The 16,029-nt window shown below is 42.4% G+C and overlaps 2 protein-coding genes across 4 annotated transcripts in view; one reads left to right on the forward strand and one right to left on the reverse strand.

Moving 5' to 3' along the window:
- LOC139387216 (protein-L-isoaspartate O-methyltransferase domain-containing protein 1-like) overlaps positions 1-1,331 on the reverse strand; it is a 19,778-nt gene extending 18,447 nt beyond the window's left edge. Inside the window, exon 1 of one of the 2 annotated variants that reach the window (XM_071133292.1) lies at positions 1,037-1,331. The gene's annotated coding sequence lies outside the window, so the exon portion shown is untranslated. The remainder of the gene's footprint in view (positions 1-1,036) is intronic. The other variant, XM_071133291.1, reaches the window with a different exon arrangement.
- On the forward strand, positions 1,151-15,310 carry LOC139387217 (uncharacterized). 2 transcript variants are annotated; one of them, XM_071133293.1, is made up of 4 exons: positions 1,151-1,376; positions 12,608-12,883; positions 14,716-14,814; positions 15,071-15,310. In XM_071133293.1, exons 1-4 carry the CDS (start codon positions 1,151-1,153, stop codon positions 15,172-15,174), a joined length of 705 nt encoding a protein of 234 aa, XP_070989394.1. In that variant the 3' UTR covers positions 15,175-15,310. The 2 variants fall into 2 exon arrangements, with proteins under 2 accessions (XP_070989394.1, XP_070989395.1); XM_071133294.1 differs by lacking the exon at positions 1,151-1,376 and adding an exon at positions 12,293-12,386.
- Positions 15,311-16,029: the final 719 nt, after the last annotated feature.

A 16,029-nucleotide genomic window follows, 5' to 3' on the forward strand; every position in this document is an offset into this window, starting at 1 on the left:
ACGTGAAAACACATAATCTTACTGATTACTCCACGTGCTCAATCTAGTTTAGGCTCCTGGTTAGAGCCGATTTCGCCATGGGCTTCGAACAGGCCATCAGGCTCACGCCCAGGAGGCATCCCGGGTCCAAATCGAATGCAATCACCTTTCAGCCGGTCAAAACACGCATACCACGGATGACATTAATCGAAACCCACTCATTGACTAGTTCTCATCCACGATTGGCAGAATTATTTGAAGCCAATCAACTGCTTTCTAGAACAGTTACCACACAGATTGGACGTTTTCCATCAAATGATCTTGCCCTGATATCTCAGCACTGCGTTTTTTGGAAAACAAAACAAAAACAGGAAATGGGCTAGGGTCTTTTCTGGTTAATTACCTTTCAAATTGATAACAATAACTATTTAAAATATTACATAGAATTGAGCTTCATGATGTAACTCGTTGGCTAGCTAAGAAACATCAGCTAGCTAAATTACATACATTGGCTGAAACGGTGTTATGCTGCGTTATTTTAATCATACAACAAACAACACGACATTGCAGACAATTGAACGTTACCTAGCTAACGTAACTAGCTAGGCGTTTAGCCACAACGAATGCCAGGTTAGTAGCTAAAAACTGTAGTGTTATGTAAGCAAGGCGTGACAAAACCAATTTCACAATGTTTGCGCCATAGCTAATATCCATCAGCATTGCAGCAGGTTCGATAGTTAATGTGGACCAAATAGCACGATACATATTGAACGTTGCCAGCTAACGCCAGGCTCCATTTAGCAGTCGATGATGGCCATAATCAACTAACGTAGGCTAAACTAGCTAAGTATTAACGAAAGAATTAGCAAAAATACATTGTGGTGAAAGGAAGTGGAGTTGACAGATGTCAATCGTCTCTAGAAATTAAGTTTTGAACACATGCAGGCTTAAACAGTCTGTGTGTCACCAATTCAGACAAAGCCATGGTAGTTAGCAAGTAGCCACTTTATAAAAGACAAAATGTCGACATTGCACTTTTAGATTGGAAAATACTCACAGCGCAGAGTCAATGGTTCAACGCAGTCCCAATAGCTATGGAGTTTGGGATTAGCAGCAATGCAGTCGTTTACACCACCTTCTCCGTTGTTATTGACTGGAATCCTTGCAAGAAATGGAAACAAAGACTGAACTTGTACTACTTAGCCAGAGGATAAATGACAAGCCAGAGCCTAGGGAAATAGCAGTTTTTAGACGAGCTGGAGAGATCACACATGCCGACCCGGAAAACAAGAAACTGGTCGAGGTGATGAAGGCATTGGACAACTACTGTGCACCACGCAGGAATACTGTGTCCGAGAGACATTACTTTTGGGCACACAACTTCAATGAACAGGCAGGTCCTATTGACAAGTGTATACCCTTACTGAGAACACGCGGTTGTGAGTTCAAAGACACCGAGGATTTAACCCTAGCTAAGACAAAACATGTTTGCTGTACAAAATACATTACATCAACTCAGGCTAGAGTACCAGTCAAAAGTTTGGACGTATCTACTCTTTATTTTTTACAATTTTCTACATTGTAGAATAGCAGCCAAAAAGTACTCAGTATATGTGGGAACGCCTTCAAGACTGTTGGAAAATCATTCCAGGTGAAGCTGGTTAAGAGAATGCCAAGAGTGTGCAAAGCTGTCAAGGCAAAGGGTGGCTACTTTGAATAATCTAAAATATATTTTTGAAATATATTTATATTTGTTTAACACTTTTTTGGGGTTACTACATGATTCCATGTGTTATTTCATAGTTTTGATGTCTTCACTATTATTCTGCAATGTAGAAAATAGTGAAAATAAAGAAAAACGCTTGAATGAGTAGGTGTGTCAAGTTTTGACTGATACTGTATGTTAGCTAGCACAGAACAGTTTGTGCATGCTATGGAAGAAAAGGGCCGCCATTATACAATCACGAGCAAAGTCAGAATAAAGGCCGCCCCCATGCTCAACCAGCGAGCAGCAGACAAAGACTTGTGGAAAAACACACAAACCAAAGAGGTGTCCTGCATTCAATGTTGAATGTAAAAAATGTGGCAAGATAAATCACTTTGCAGCTGGGTGGAGGTCAAGGACAGATGTTGCTCCTTTTGAAACTGGTCAAGGAAGTGGACATGTTGTTCATAGGTGCAGTGATACAAGCACTCAAAAAAGATGCTGGCTGGCACACAAACTTGCGTATAGGGGGACCGACAGTCAACTTTTAAGTTAGACACAGTAGCTGAAGCTTATGTGCTCCCACAAGCAATAGCTGACAAATTGCCCAAGCAATTCAACGTGAAAGAGACTGAGACTGTTCTCATAGCCTATGGAGGCACCCGCATTAAACCAACGAGCATCATGATATTGCAAGTTGCCACGCGGCACAAACAAGCCCATCTACAGTTCTATGTTACAGATGCATCTGATACCACTACTAGGCAGAGAGGCCTGTGTGCAGCTTAACCTCATCAGAAAAATGTCAACAGTTGCATGCCATACTCTGCCATGCTCCAAGAAGACCTACTCAAGCCTCTTAAGGATCTGCCCCTTTTTTGTAAAAAAAATTCACCTAAAATGACATACCCAAACCTAACTGCCTGTAGCTCAGGCCCTGAAGCAAGGATATGATTATTATTGGTACCATTTGAAAGGAAACACTGACGTTTTTGGAAATGTGAAAGGAATGTAGGAGAATATAACACAGTAGATCTGGTAAAAGATAATACAAAGAAAAAAACAGCTGTTCTTTTGTATTTTTTTGTACCATCTTTGAAATGCAAGAAAAAGGCCATAATGTATTATTCCAGCCCTGGTGCAATTTAGAATTTGGCCGCTAGATGGCAGCAGTGTATGTGCAAAGTTTTAGACTGATCCAATGAACCATTGCATTTCTGTAAAAAAAAATGTATCAAGACTGCCCAAATGTGCCTAATTAGTTTATGAATAACTTTTCATGTTCAAAATTGGGCACTCTTCTCAAAAAATAACATGCTATTATTTCACTGTAATAACTACTGTAAATTGGACAGTGCGGTTGGATTAACAAGAATTTAAGCTTTCTGCCAATATCAGATGTGTCTATGTCCTGGGAAATGTTCTTGTTACTTACAAACTCATGCTAATCGCATTAGCCTACGTTAGCTCAGCTGTCCTGTGGATAGGACACCAATCCCAAAGAAGATTTATTAAAGGACTCTGAGTTTCCAGGCCTGCACCACATCTACATTGATCCAAAAGTCCCTCCTGTTGTTCATGGATGTAGGAAAATCCCATATGATGTGCTTGACCAGCTGAAAGAGACATTGGACAGTCAAGAGCAGAGGGGTGTGGTCAGCACAGTAACAAAACCATCAGCGTGGTTGAAGCACCTTTGGTAGCAACTACAGCCTCGAGTCTTGGGTATGACGCTACAAGCTTGGCACCTGTATTTGGGGAGTTTCTCCCATTCTTCTCTGCAGATCTTCTCAAGCTCTGTCAGGTTGGATGGGGAGCATCTCTGCACAGCTATTTTCAGGTCTCTCCAAAGATGTTCTATCGTTCAAGTCCGGGCTCTGTTCTGAAGCCACTTCTGCGTTGTCTTCGCTGTGTGCTTAGGGTCATTGTCCTGTTGGGAAGTGAACCTTCGCCCTGTCTGAGGTCCTGAGTGCTCTGGAGCAGGTTTTCATCAAGGATCTCTCTGTACTTTGCTCTGTTCACCTTTCCCTTGGTCCTGACTAGTCTCCCAGTCTCTGTCACTGAAAAACCTCCCCACAGAAGGATTCTGCCACCACCATGCTTCACCGTAGGGATGGTGCCAGGTTTCCTCCAGACGTGATGCTTGGCATTCAGGCCAAAGAGTTCAATCTTGGTTTCATCAGACCAGAGAATCTTGTTTTTCATGGTCTGAGAGTCCTTTAGGTGCTTTTTGGTAAAATCCAAGCGGGCTGTCATGTGCCTTTTACTGAGGAGTGGCTTCCGTCTTGCCACTCTACTATAAAGTCCTGATTGGTGGAGTGCTGAAGAGATGGCTGTCCTTCTGGAAGGTTCTCCATTCTCCACAGAGGAACTTTGGAGCTCTGTCAGAGTGACCATCGGTTTCTTGGCCGCCTCCTTGACCAAGGCCCTTCTTCCCCGATTGCCTAGTTTGGCCGGGCGGCCAGCTCTAGGATGAGTCTTACGTGGTTCCAAACTTCTTCCATTTAAGAATGATGTTTTGGTACCCTTCCCCAGATCTGTGCCTCGACACAATCCTGTCTCGGAGCTCTACCGACAATTCCTTCGATCTCATGGCTTGGTTTTTTCTCTGATGTGCATTGTCAACTGTAGGACCTTATATTGACAGGTGTGTGTGCCTTTCCAAATCATGTCCAATCAACTGCATTTACAACAGGTTGACTCCAATGAAGTTGTAGAAACATTTCAAGGATGATCAATGGAAACAGGATGCACCTGAGCTCAATTTCGAGTCACATAGCAAAGGGTATGAATACTTATGTAAATCAGGTATGTATGTGTTTATGTTTAATCAATTTGCAAAAATGTCTAAAAACCTGTTTTCTCTTTGTCATTATGGGATATTGTCTGTAAATTGATGAGGATTTTATTTATTTAATACATTTTATAATAAGGCTGTAACGTAACAAAATGTGGAAAAAGTCAAGGGGTCTGAATACTTTCCGAATGTACTGTATGGCATCTATGGACCAACGTCTTTTGACGCAATATTTTCAAGTATGTAAAACAACTGACCAGTAAACTTTAATGTGGGCGTGGGCTGGCACATAAATGTATATACACCAGTTACACACACATGTTACAAACCCTGACAAGACTCAACATATGCAAGCATGTTCAGATTGACCACAAGGGAGCGCTACAACAAGCACATGTCTCTTGATCTGTTTGACTCAGTGTTGAAATTGGAAACCTGGGGTCTGGATTGTGATTCCTAGGATTTCAGTGACTACTTATTTTGAACTTTTTTTGTTTTATTCAAAAGGAGAAACACTTTTACATCCAAGGCTACAGATTACAGATTGAGAGACAGAGAAGTTTGTCATAAAGTGGCTGCAGCTTGCACCAGACAGAGACAGAGGCAGAAAGGAGAGGACTGAACACAGCAAGGAAAGGGCAGCTAGATCCAGAGACATACATTTACATACACACATGAACTCAGCAAAAAAATAAATGTCCTCTCACTGTCAACTGCGTTTATTTTCAGCCAATTTAACATGTGGTAATATTTGTATGAACATAAGATTCAACATGTGAGACAAACTGAACAAGTTCCACAGACATGTGACTAAAAGAAGTGGAAAAATGTATCCCTGAACAAAGGGGGGTCAAAATCAAAAGTAACAGTCAGTCCCTGCAGCTGAAAAACATCCCCACAGCATGATGTTGCCACCATCATGCATCACCGTAGGGATTAGAGGTCGACTGATTATGATTTTTCAACTCCGATACCGATTATTGGAGGACAAAAAAAGCAGATACCGATTAATCGGCCGATTTTTAAAATGTATTTGTAATAATGACAATTACAACAATACTGACAATACTGAATGAACACTTATTTTAACTTAATAATACATCAATAAAATCAATTTAGCCTCAAATAAATAATGAAACATGTTCAATTTGGTTTAAATAATGCAAAAACAAAGTGTTGGAGAAGAAAGTAGAAGTGCAATATGTGCCATGTAAGAAAGCTAATGTTTAAGTTCCTTGCTCAGAACATGAGAACTAATGAAAGCTGGTGGTTCCTTTTAACATGAGTCTTCAATATTCCCAGGTAAGAAGTTTTAGGTTGTAGTTATTATAGGAATTATAGGACTATTTCTCTCTATACCATTTGTATTTCATATACCTTTGACTATTGGATGTTCTTATAGGCACTTTAGTATTGCCAGTGTAACAGTATAGCTTCCGTACCTCTCCTCGCTCCTACCTGGGCTCGAACCAGGAACACAACGACAACAGCCACCCTCGAAGCAGCGTTACCCATGTAGAGCAAGGGGAACAACTACTCCAAGTCTCAGAGCGAGTGACGTTTGAAACGTTATTAGCGCTCACCCCGCTAATTAGCTAGCCATTTCACATCGGTTACACAAGCCTAATCTCGGGAGTTGATAGGCTTGAAGTCATAAACAGTGCAATGCTTGAAGCACCATGAAGAGCTGCTGGCAAAACGCACGAAAGTGCTGTTTGAATGAATGCTTACGAGCCTGCTGCTGCCTACCATCGCTCAGTCAGACTGCTCCATCAAATCATAGACTTAATTATAACATAATAACACACAGAATTGCGAGCCTTAGGTCATTAATATGGTCGAATCCGGAAACTATCATCTTGAAAACAAGATGTTTATTCTTTCAGTGAAATACGGAACCATTCCTTATTTTATCGGGTGGTATCCATCAGTCTAAATATTCCTGTTACATTGCACAACCTTCAATGTTATGTCATAATTACGTAAAATTCTGGCAAATTAGTTCGCAATGAGCCAGGCGGCCCAAACTGTTGCATATAGCCTGACTCTGCTTGCAATGAACGCAAGAGAAGTGACACAATTTCACCTGGTTGCCTGCTAACCTGGATTTCTTTTAGCTAAATATGCAGGTTTAAAAATATATACTTTTGTGTATTGATTTTAAGAAAGGCATTGGTGTTTATGGGTAGGTATACGTTGGAGCAACGACAGTCCTTTTTCGCGAATGCGCACCGCATCGATTATATGCAACGCAGGACACACTAGATAAATTAGTAATATCATCAACCATGTGTAGTTATAACTAGTGATCATGATTGATTAAGTTTAATGCTAGCTAGCAACTCACCTTAGCTTCTTACTGCATTCGCGTAACAGGCGGGCTCCTTGTGAGGCAGGTGGTTAGAGCGTTGGACTAGTTAACCGTAAGGTTGCAAGATTGAATCCCTGAGCTGACAAGGTAAAAATCTGTCGTTCTGCCCCTGAACAAGGCAGTTAACCCACCGTTCCTAGGTTGTCATTGAAAGTAAGAATGTGTTCTTAACTGACTTGCCTCGTTTAAGAAAGATTAAATAAAATTGGCGTCCAAAATTACCGATTTCCGATTGTTTTGAAAACTTGAAATCGGTCCTAATTAATCGTCCATTCCGATGAATCGGTCGACCTCTAGTATCTGGTGTGGCCACCAGCTGCATGAAGTACTGCAGTGCATCTCCTCCTCATGGACTGCACCAGATTTACCAGTTCTTGCTGTGAGATGTTACCCCACTCTTCCACCAAGGCACCTGCAAATTCCTGGACATTTCTGGGGGGAATGGCCCTAGCCCTCACTCTCCGATCCAACAGGTCCCAGACGTGCTCAATTGGATTGAGATCTGGGCTCTTCGCTGGCCATTGCAGAACACTGACATTCATGTCTTGCAGGAAATTACACACAGAACGAGCAGTATGACTGGTGGCATTGTCATGCTGGAAGGTCATGTCAGGATGAGCCTGCAGGAAGGGTACCACATGAGGGAGGAGGATGTCTTCTCTGTAACGCACAGCATTGAGATTGCCTGCAATGACAACAAGTTCAGTCCGATGATACTGTGACACACCGCCCCAGACCATGAAGGACACTCCACCTCCAAATCGATCCCACTCCAGACTACAGGCCTTGGTGTAACGCTCATTCCTTCAACGATAAACGCGAATTCTACCATCACCCCTGTTGAGACAACACTTTTTGCCGGTCCTGTCTGGTCCAGCGACGGTGGGTTTGTGCCCAAATGCGATGTTGTTGCCGGTGATGTCTGGTGAGGACCTGCCTTACAACAGGCCTACAAGCCCTCAGTCCAGCCTCTCTCAGCCTATTGTGGACAGTCTGAGCACTGATGGAGGGATTGTGTGTTCCTGGTGTATCTCTGGCAGTTGTTGCTGCCATCCTGTACCTGTCCCGCAGGTGTGATGTTTCGGATGTACCGATCCTGTGCAGGTGTTGTTACACGTGCTCTGCCACTGCGAGGACGATCAGCTGTCCGTCCTGTCTCCCTGTAGCGCTGTCTTAGGCATCTCACAGTACGGACATTGCCATTTATTGCCCTGGCCACATCTGCAGTCCTCATGCCTCCTTCCAGCACACCTAAGGCACATTCACGCAGATGAGCAGGGACCCTGGGCATCTTTGTTTTGGTGTTTTTCAGAGTCAGTAGAAAGGCATCTTTAGTGTCATAAGCTTTCATAACTGTGACCTTAATTGCCTATCGTCTGTAGCTGTTAGTGTCTTAACGACCGTTCCGCAGGTGCATGTTCATTAATTGTTTATGGTTCATTGAACAAGCATGGGAAACAGTGTTTAAACCTTTTACAATGAAGATCTGTGGAGTTATTTGGATTTGTATGAATTATCTTTTAAAGACAGGGTCCTGAAAAAGTGACGTTTCTTTTATTTCTGAGTTTACATACACACAAACATGTAAGGGATAAACACTGACACTTGGTACATTATCTAGAAATAGTGGACGACTTGATAATGACGAGTTTATTAATTCCAGATAATGTACAGAGCGGAAGCGTTTATCCCACTTAAACCGCTGTTGCCATAGAAAACAAGCACACATTTTCTCGTAAAAATGACATGTTTTCATTGAGATTTTAATTTTGATAAGTAAATTCATACCATTTCAGCCTTCCACTAAACCAGGTTGTTAGTTCTATCGGTTAAGTTGCTAGAGAAGAGGACTTGTTGTTCATTCTATTTGCTTGATTGCTATGCAGGCTTGCAATGTTCTTATCCCTTGCTTGCTAGGTAGCCAACTATGGCTAACACAGTTGTGTCAACTTTGCAGACAGAATAATTTGCATTTGTTTAAGCTGTTTTCTAGTGACATTTATTTGGATACATCCATGCTACTGTACATAAATAGTGCCTGTTAAGGGATGAAACCCACACAGTCAATTTCATCTATTTAGATAAAAATCAAGTGAATTTGTGGCATTGCTGGGCCTAAAATGGCAGCTTTGGCTCAGTTCTGGCTGCCAGATCGGGCCCAAATGACTCGGGCCTATTCTGTACCGTCATTCATTTCAGACTCGGGCCGGATCCGGCTGCCAGTTTTAGATCTGGCATGCAGGAATCAGGCCAGATGTCTGTGCCACCTGGGATGCAGCTAGTTTGTGAAGTGGTTGACTAGCCTACCAGCAGTTTCTCCAAGCCGAAGGAACACAGCTGAGAGGATGTTAACACGTCACATGGTGGTTAGCAGATGTAGACAGATAGATGTGTGTTTTGCCCTACTGTAGAAATAGCCTGGTAAAGATGGATTCAAAGGAAATGTTTACCCGGGGACTCAGAGGTGAAAACATCAGAGATCAAATGAATGTGAATCTCTCGCTCTCTCTCTACTATGATAGACCCTATTAAATAGGCTATTATACTCCTTTAAACTTCAACTTTAAAGTTTGCAATAGTATACATTTCAAGAGGATGTGATCTGTTGGTCAGTGTTATCATACCATTGGCTTATTTATAATGAGAGCTACTCAGACCTGTGTTTCCTGAGTAAGTGTGAGGTCATAAAATGTAGTTTCCACACTGCCTTTCTGTGTCTGAAGGTACTCATCAAGCTGTGAAAAAGACACACATCAAGCTGTGAAAAAGACAGATTGACATACAGTATATATTCAAAAGTATGTGGGCACCCCTTCAAATGAGTGGATTTGGCTATTTTAGCCACACCTGCTGCTGACAGGTGTATAAAATCGAGCACACAGCCATTCCATCTCCATAGACAAACATAGGCAGTAGAATGGCCTTACTGAAGAGCCCAATGACTTTCAACATGGCACCGTCATAGGATGCTACCTTTCCAACAAGTCAGTTTGTTAAATTTCTGCTTTACTGGAGTTTCCCTGATCAACTGGCAGTGCTGTTATTGTGAAGTGGAAACGTCTAGGAACAACAAGAGCTCAGCTGTGAAGTGGTAGGTACTCCACACAATTTCTTACGGGACCATAGAGTGCTGTAAGAAATGAAGTGCAAAGCGGGTACAAATCGTCTGTCCTTCTTTGCAACACTCACTACCAAGTTCCAAACTATATCTGGAAGCAACGTCAGCACAAGAACTGTTGTCGGGAGCATCATGAAATGGGTTTCCGTGGCTGAGCAGCCGCACACAAGCCTAAGATCACCATGCGCAATACTATGCGTTGGCTGGAGTGGTGTAAGGCTCACTGCCATTGGACTCTGGAGCAGTGGAAAGTGTTCTCTGGAGTGATGAATTACGCTTCACCATCTGGCAGTCCGACGGACAAATATGGGTTTGGCGGATGCCAGGAGAACGCTACCTGCCTAAATGTATAGTGCCAAATGTACAATTTGGTGGAGGAGGAATAATGGTCTGGGGCTATTTTTCATGGTTTGAGCTAGGCCCCCTAGTTCCAGTGAAGGGACACTACAGCATACATTCTTACAATGACATTCTAGATGATTCTGTGCTTCCAAATTTGTGGCAACAGTTTGGGGAAGGCCCTTTCCTGTTTCAGCATGACAATGCCCCCGTGCACGAAGTGAGGTCCATACAATCGAAATCGGTGTGAAAGAACTTGACTGGCCTGCACAGAGCTCTGACCTCAACCCCATCGAACACCTTTGGGATGGAACGCCGACTGAGGCAGTGAGCTCTTAAGGCCATTCTACTGCCAATGTTTTTCTATGTAGACATCTGTGTGCTTGATTGTAACCTCTACGGGATCGCCCCCCCCACGGGACGGTTGAGCTAACATAGGCTAACGTGATTAGCATGAGGTTGTAAGTATCAAGAACATTTCTCAGGACATAGACATATCTGATATGGGCAGAAAACTTAAATTCTTGTTAATTTAACTGCACTGTCCAATTTACAGTAGCTATTACAGTGCAATAATACCATTCTCATGTTTGAGGAGAGTGCACAGTTATGCACTTGAAAATGTATTAATAAACCAATTAGGCACATTTCGGCAGTCTTGATACAACATTTTGAACAGAAATGCAATGATCCATTGAATCAGTCTAAAACTTTACACATAATCCGCTGCCATCTAGTGGCCAATATCTAAATTGCGCCTAACCTGGAACAGTACATTATGGCTTTTCTCTTGCATTTCAAAGATGATGGAACAAAGAAAAACATGTGTTTTTATATTTGTATTATCTTCTACCAGATCTAATTTGTTATATTCTCCTACATTAATTTCACATTTCCACAAACTTCAGTGTTTCCTTTTCAAATGGTATCAAGAATATGCATATCCTTGCTTCAGGTCTGAGCTACAGGCAGTTAGATTTGGGCATGTCATTTTTGGCGATAAAAAAAAAAAAGGGTCCGATCCTTAAGAGTAACTCCTGTCAGCAACAGGTGTGGCTGAAATAGTCAAATCCATTCATTTGAAGGGGTGGCCACATACATTTGTATATATAGTGTATATCAGCATGGTAGAATTTAATGGCTAGTTCATTCTTGCAAGTTCTTTGTTTTGAGCAGCTTTTGAAAGTAAAAGTCGAATTGAAAACATTAATGTTATTGGCATTGTTGAATTCAATTTTCATAATGGCAATGGTTTGGTTGGCTACGCATAGTCCCTGGTTGATTATCCCTTACATATGCACGGTATATCAGCATGGTATAATTAAATGGCTATAGTTCATTCTTACATGTTCTATGTTTGATCTGCTCTAATTTAAAGCATTGTTGTCATTGGGAATTCAATTTTCATAATAGCAAGCTAGGACTCATGGTTGTTTAGCTAAATTAGCAAGTCTGTTTGTTTGGTGACCAAGGCAACTACTGTAGCTATCTAGTAAACTAACGTGCTAGCTACTTTAGTTGATGTTGAACACATTTCTAGTGGCGTATGTGTTAAATTAAAGCCATGGGATAAAAGGGACAATCAACACGGGGCTCTATGTGTTCTCTGGAAAATGAACAAGTAGAAATAACCTGGTAAAGATGGATTCAGGGGAAATGTTTACCTGGGGAGTCGAAGGTGAAAACATCAAAGAGAGAGAACAAATGAATGTGATGAATGCTCTCTCTCTCTACTGTTATAGACTCTACTGTATAGGAAAATATACTCCTTTAAACTTCCACTTTAAACTTTGCAAGTTTGCAATAGAATGAATTGCAAGAGGATGTGATCTGTTGGTCAGTGTTATCAAACCATCTGCTGGTTTATCATGAGAGCTTCTCAGAACTCAGACCTGCGTTTCCTGAGTAACTGTTGGGTCACCCGATAGGTAGTTTCCACACTGCCTTTCTTTGTCTGAAGGGACTCAGTCCACACATCAAGCTGTGAAAAGGACAGACCGACATATATCACAAACGGGACTGATTGACATTATGTGCTTGATCTTAAGGATAGCTTTTCTCTTGGTCCAAGTAAGAGGTAAGTCTAGGCATAGCCAGGCATAGGCTTTTAGTGGAAAGGAGTATGTTGTTCTCTCTGTCATATTTCAAATGGATGAATAGGATGGATAAATAGGAAATAGAGCTTGAACCATCTTTGCTTATATCCTAACAAGTAGTTATAACAAGCTTATAAATGGTTATAACACGCTTAACACAAGTGTTTTATCTTATAAAAAGTGGATGTTTCTGGATTTATAGGTCACTGTTACACCTCCATCAACTCAGCCCATGTGGACCAAATGATCCGGCCGGGCCACAGCTTCAGCCTGGCCTGTGAGTTTGTCTGCCTGCAGCCCAGCCATGTGATGCAGTGGTGGAAGGATGGCCAGGTCCTACTTAACGCTAGCGCCATCCTGCCCAACATTACTCTGTCTATGCATGTGAGTGGAGCTGGGGAGAAGGACAGTGGAAACTATAGCTGTAGGACAGAACCACCTGATGCCCTGGGCACCACAGCTGTTATTACAGTGGGAGGTAAGATCAAATCAAAATCTAATCCAATTTTATTTGTCACGTACACAGTTTACAGCAGGTGTAAAAGGGGCAGTGAAATGCTTGTGCGCTATCTCCCTCAACACTGCAGTACAATAATCAATATCAATAATAAGAGTCAAATAAAAACATACCACATTTAGGCATGTGTGATGTGTACAATTGTCATAGACCTGAATATTTATGTATCACCCTGAGCTAATACTTAGGTTTCAGCTCAGTGTGTTAATGCAGCCCTGTAGCACACAGATTACCCAGGTTACACCCCGTTGGTTGCACATCTGTATGTATCTATATAAACTCAGCAAAAAAAGAAACGTCACTTTTTCAGGACCCTGTCTTTCAAAGATAATTCATACAAATCCAAATAACTCCACAGATCTTCATTGTAAAGGGTTTAAACACTGTTTCCCATGCTTGTTCAATGAACCATAAACAATTAATGAACATGCACCTGTGGAACGGTCATTATGAAACTAACAGCTTACAGACGGTAGGCAATTAAGGTCACAGTTATGAAAGCTTAGGACACTAAAGAGGCATTTCTACTGACTCTGAAAAACACCAAAAGAAAGATACCCAGGGTCTCTGCTCATCTGCGTGAACGTGCCTTAGGCATGCTGAAAGGAGGCATGAGGACTGCAGATGTTGCCAGAGCAATAAATTGCAATGTCTGTACTGTGAGACGCCTAAGACAGCGCTACAGGGAGACAGGACGGACAGCCAATCGTCCTCGCAGTGGCAGACCACATGTAACAACACCTGCACAGGATCGGGACATCCAAACATCACACCTGCGGGACAGGTACAGGATGGCAACAACAACTGCCCGAGTTACACCAGGAACGCACAATCCCTCTATCAGTGCACAGACTGATTGTCCACAATAGGCTGAGAGAGGCTGGACTGAGGGCTTGTAGGCTTGTTGTAAAGCAGGTCCTTACCAGACATCACCGGCAACAACGTCGCCTTTGGGCACAAACCCACCGTCGCTGGACCAGATAGGACTGGCAAAAAGTGCTCCTCACTGACAAGCTGTGGTTTTGTCTCACCAGGGCTGATGGTCGGATTTGCGTTTCTCGTCGAAGGAATGAGCGTTACACCAAGGCCTGTACTCTGGAGTGGGATCGATTTGGAGGTGGAGGGTCCGTCATGGTCTCGGGCGGTGTGTCACAGCATCATCGGACTGAGCTTGTTGTCACTGCAGGCAATCTCAACGCTGTGCGTTACAGGGAAGACATCCTCTCTCCCTTCCTGCAGGCTCATCCTGAAATGACCCTCCAGTATGACAATGCCACCAGCCGTACTGCTCGTTCTGTGCGTGATTTCCTGCAAGACATGAATGTCAGTGTTCTGCCATGGCCAGTGAAGAGCCCGGATCTCAATCCCATTGAGCACGTCTGGGACCTGTTGGATCGGAGGGTGAGGACTAGGGCCATTTTCCCCCATAAATGTCCAAGAACTTGCAGGTGCCTTGGTGGAAGAGTGGGGTAACATCCCACAGAACTTGCAAATCTGGTGCAGTCCATGAGGAGGAGATGCTCTGCAGTACTTAATGCAGTGCATTAAGTACCAGATATTGACTGTTACTTACTGATTTTGACCCCCCTTTGTTCAGGGACACATTATTTAATTTCTGTTAGTCACACGTCTGTGGAACTTGTTCAGTTTATGTCTCACTTGTTGAATCTTGTTATGTTCATACAAGTATTTACATGTTAAGTTTGCTGAAAAGAAACGCAGTTGACAGTGAGAGGACGTTTCTTTTGTTGCTGAGTTTAAAATGTTTTGATCTGGGGTTTTTTCTCCCCCAGACCTCCCTACCTCTGGGCCCTCTGTCAATACCCTTGAGCCCACAATAGAGCCAAAGCAGTGTATGTGTAAGGTGCATGGGGTTCGGGTTTCCAGACAAGGTGAGATGTTCTTTCCCATCCACATGGTTTAGCAGCCCTAGAGTTCACCACCAAGCATCTGTAGTTCACCACCCAGCATCAATGATATTGAGAACAATGTCCTCGTCTTTTCAATGATTTTAATTTCTCTCTTTCTCTCTCTTTCCTGTCTGTCTCTCCTTTTGACATTTCTTTATTTTCTTTCTTTCTCTTTTCTACATGATCTCTTTCTCTCTCTCTCTCTTTCGCTCTTGCTCTCCCTCTATCTCTCTCTCAGGTGTTCTAGATGTTGTGATGGTGTGGTACCTACTGTTGAAGGCTATATTTCTCATCATCATGGTGACCACTATAGCTCTGGTTCTAGCCTGCAGGCTCCGCTAAATACAGTATGGCTTTCAAGCTTATAACATGCTGCCATGTGGCTTTGCTTCCAGCTATTGTGGAATTTTAACAGCACATGCTGTGGAACACTGTAAATCAACTTCAAGTGCTAGTGATCTTAGTTTAAAATGTTGATGGAACAGTTGGTTTTGATCTGTGTATTGTGTTTGTTCAATTATAACTTCTGTTATAAATCCTGTTAGCCTAGATTATTAACTATTTGGTATAATTATTTTTTCAAACCTGTACTGCTCCTGCAATAAACTCTCTTTTTTTCACATTTATTTTGTCACATCAGTTTGTCAGAATAACCTAACACTGTGGGCAGACGACCAATAAGGTGCTTGGTGATGTTGTATCTGCTTTGTGGAATCCTCACCCCAAACGATAATTGAATTATTTAAACTTTATTTTCCGTGAGAGAACTTCTTGTCTGATGTCGTTAAAAAAGAAATAAACAAAATGCCTATGGTTTTTACTCTTCGGGTATAATACACGATTAATTAGAGTAGAACATTGTGAATTGCAGTAGAATAGGCCTTAGTCTATGACCAGCATTGGCTCAATGTATTTGGTCCAGATTATAGATTTTTGGGGGCTAGGTCGAAACCACAGGTGGGTCTAAACGTAGGTTTTGGGTTACCAGAACTGTTTCCTTTCATTGCATATTGCGCACAACACCCATTATAGCGCCGTAATAGCTTGGCTCGCACCCGCCATTCATGTGTTCAACCATACCCCACCATGGTCCAGATTCACTACATCCATCAGACAGCGGCCTAACAGTAACTTTGCTTATCACTTCAACCCGAAGTCCCTCTTGGTAAAGAACGCACAACCACCAGAACACCACTG

The sequence above is a fragment of the Oncorhynchus clarkii genome, chromosome 28 (genome assembly GCF_045791955.1).
Source record: "Oncorhynchus clarkii lewisi isolate Uvic-CL-2024 chromosome 28, UVic_Ocla_1.0, whole genome shotgun sequence".
NCBI lineage: Eukaryota > Metazoa > Chordata > Actinopteri > Salmoniformes > Salmonidae > Oncorhynchus > Oncorhynchus clarkii.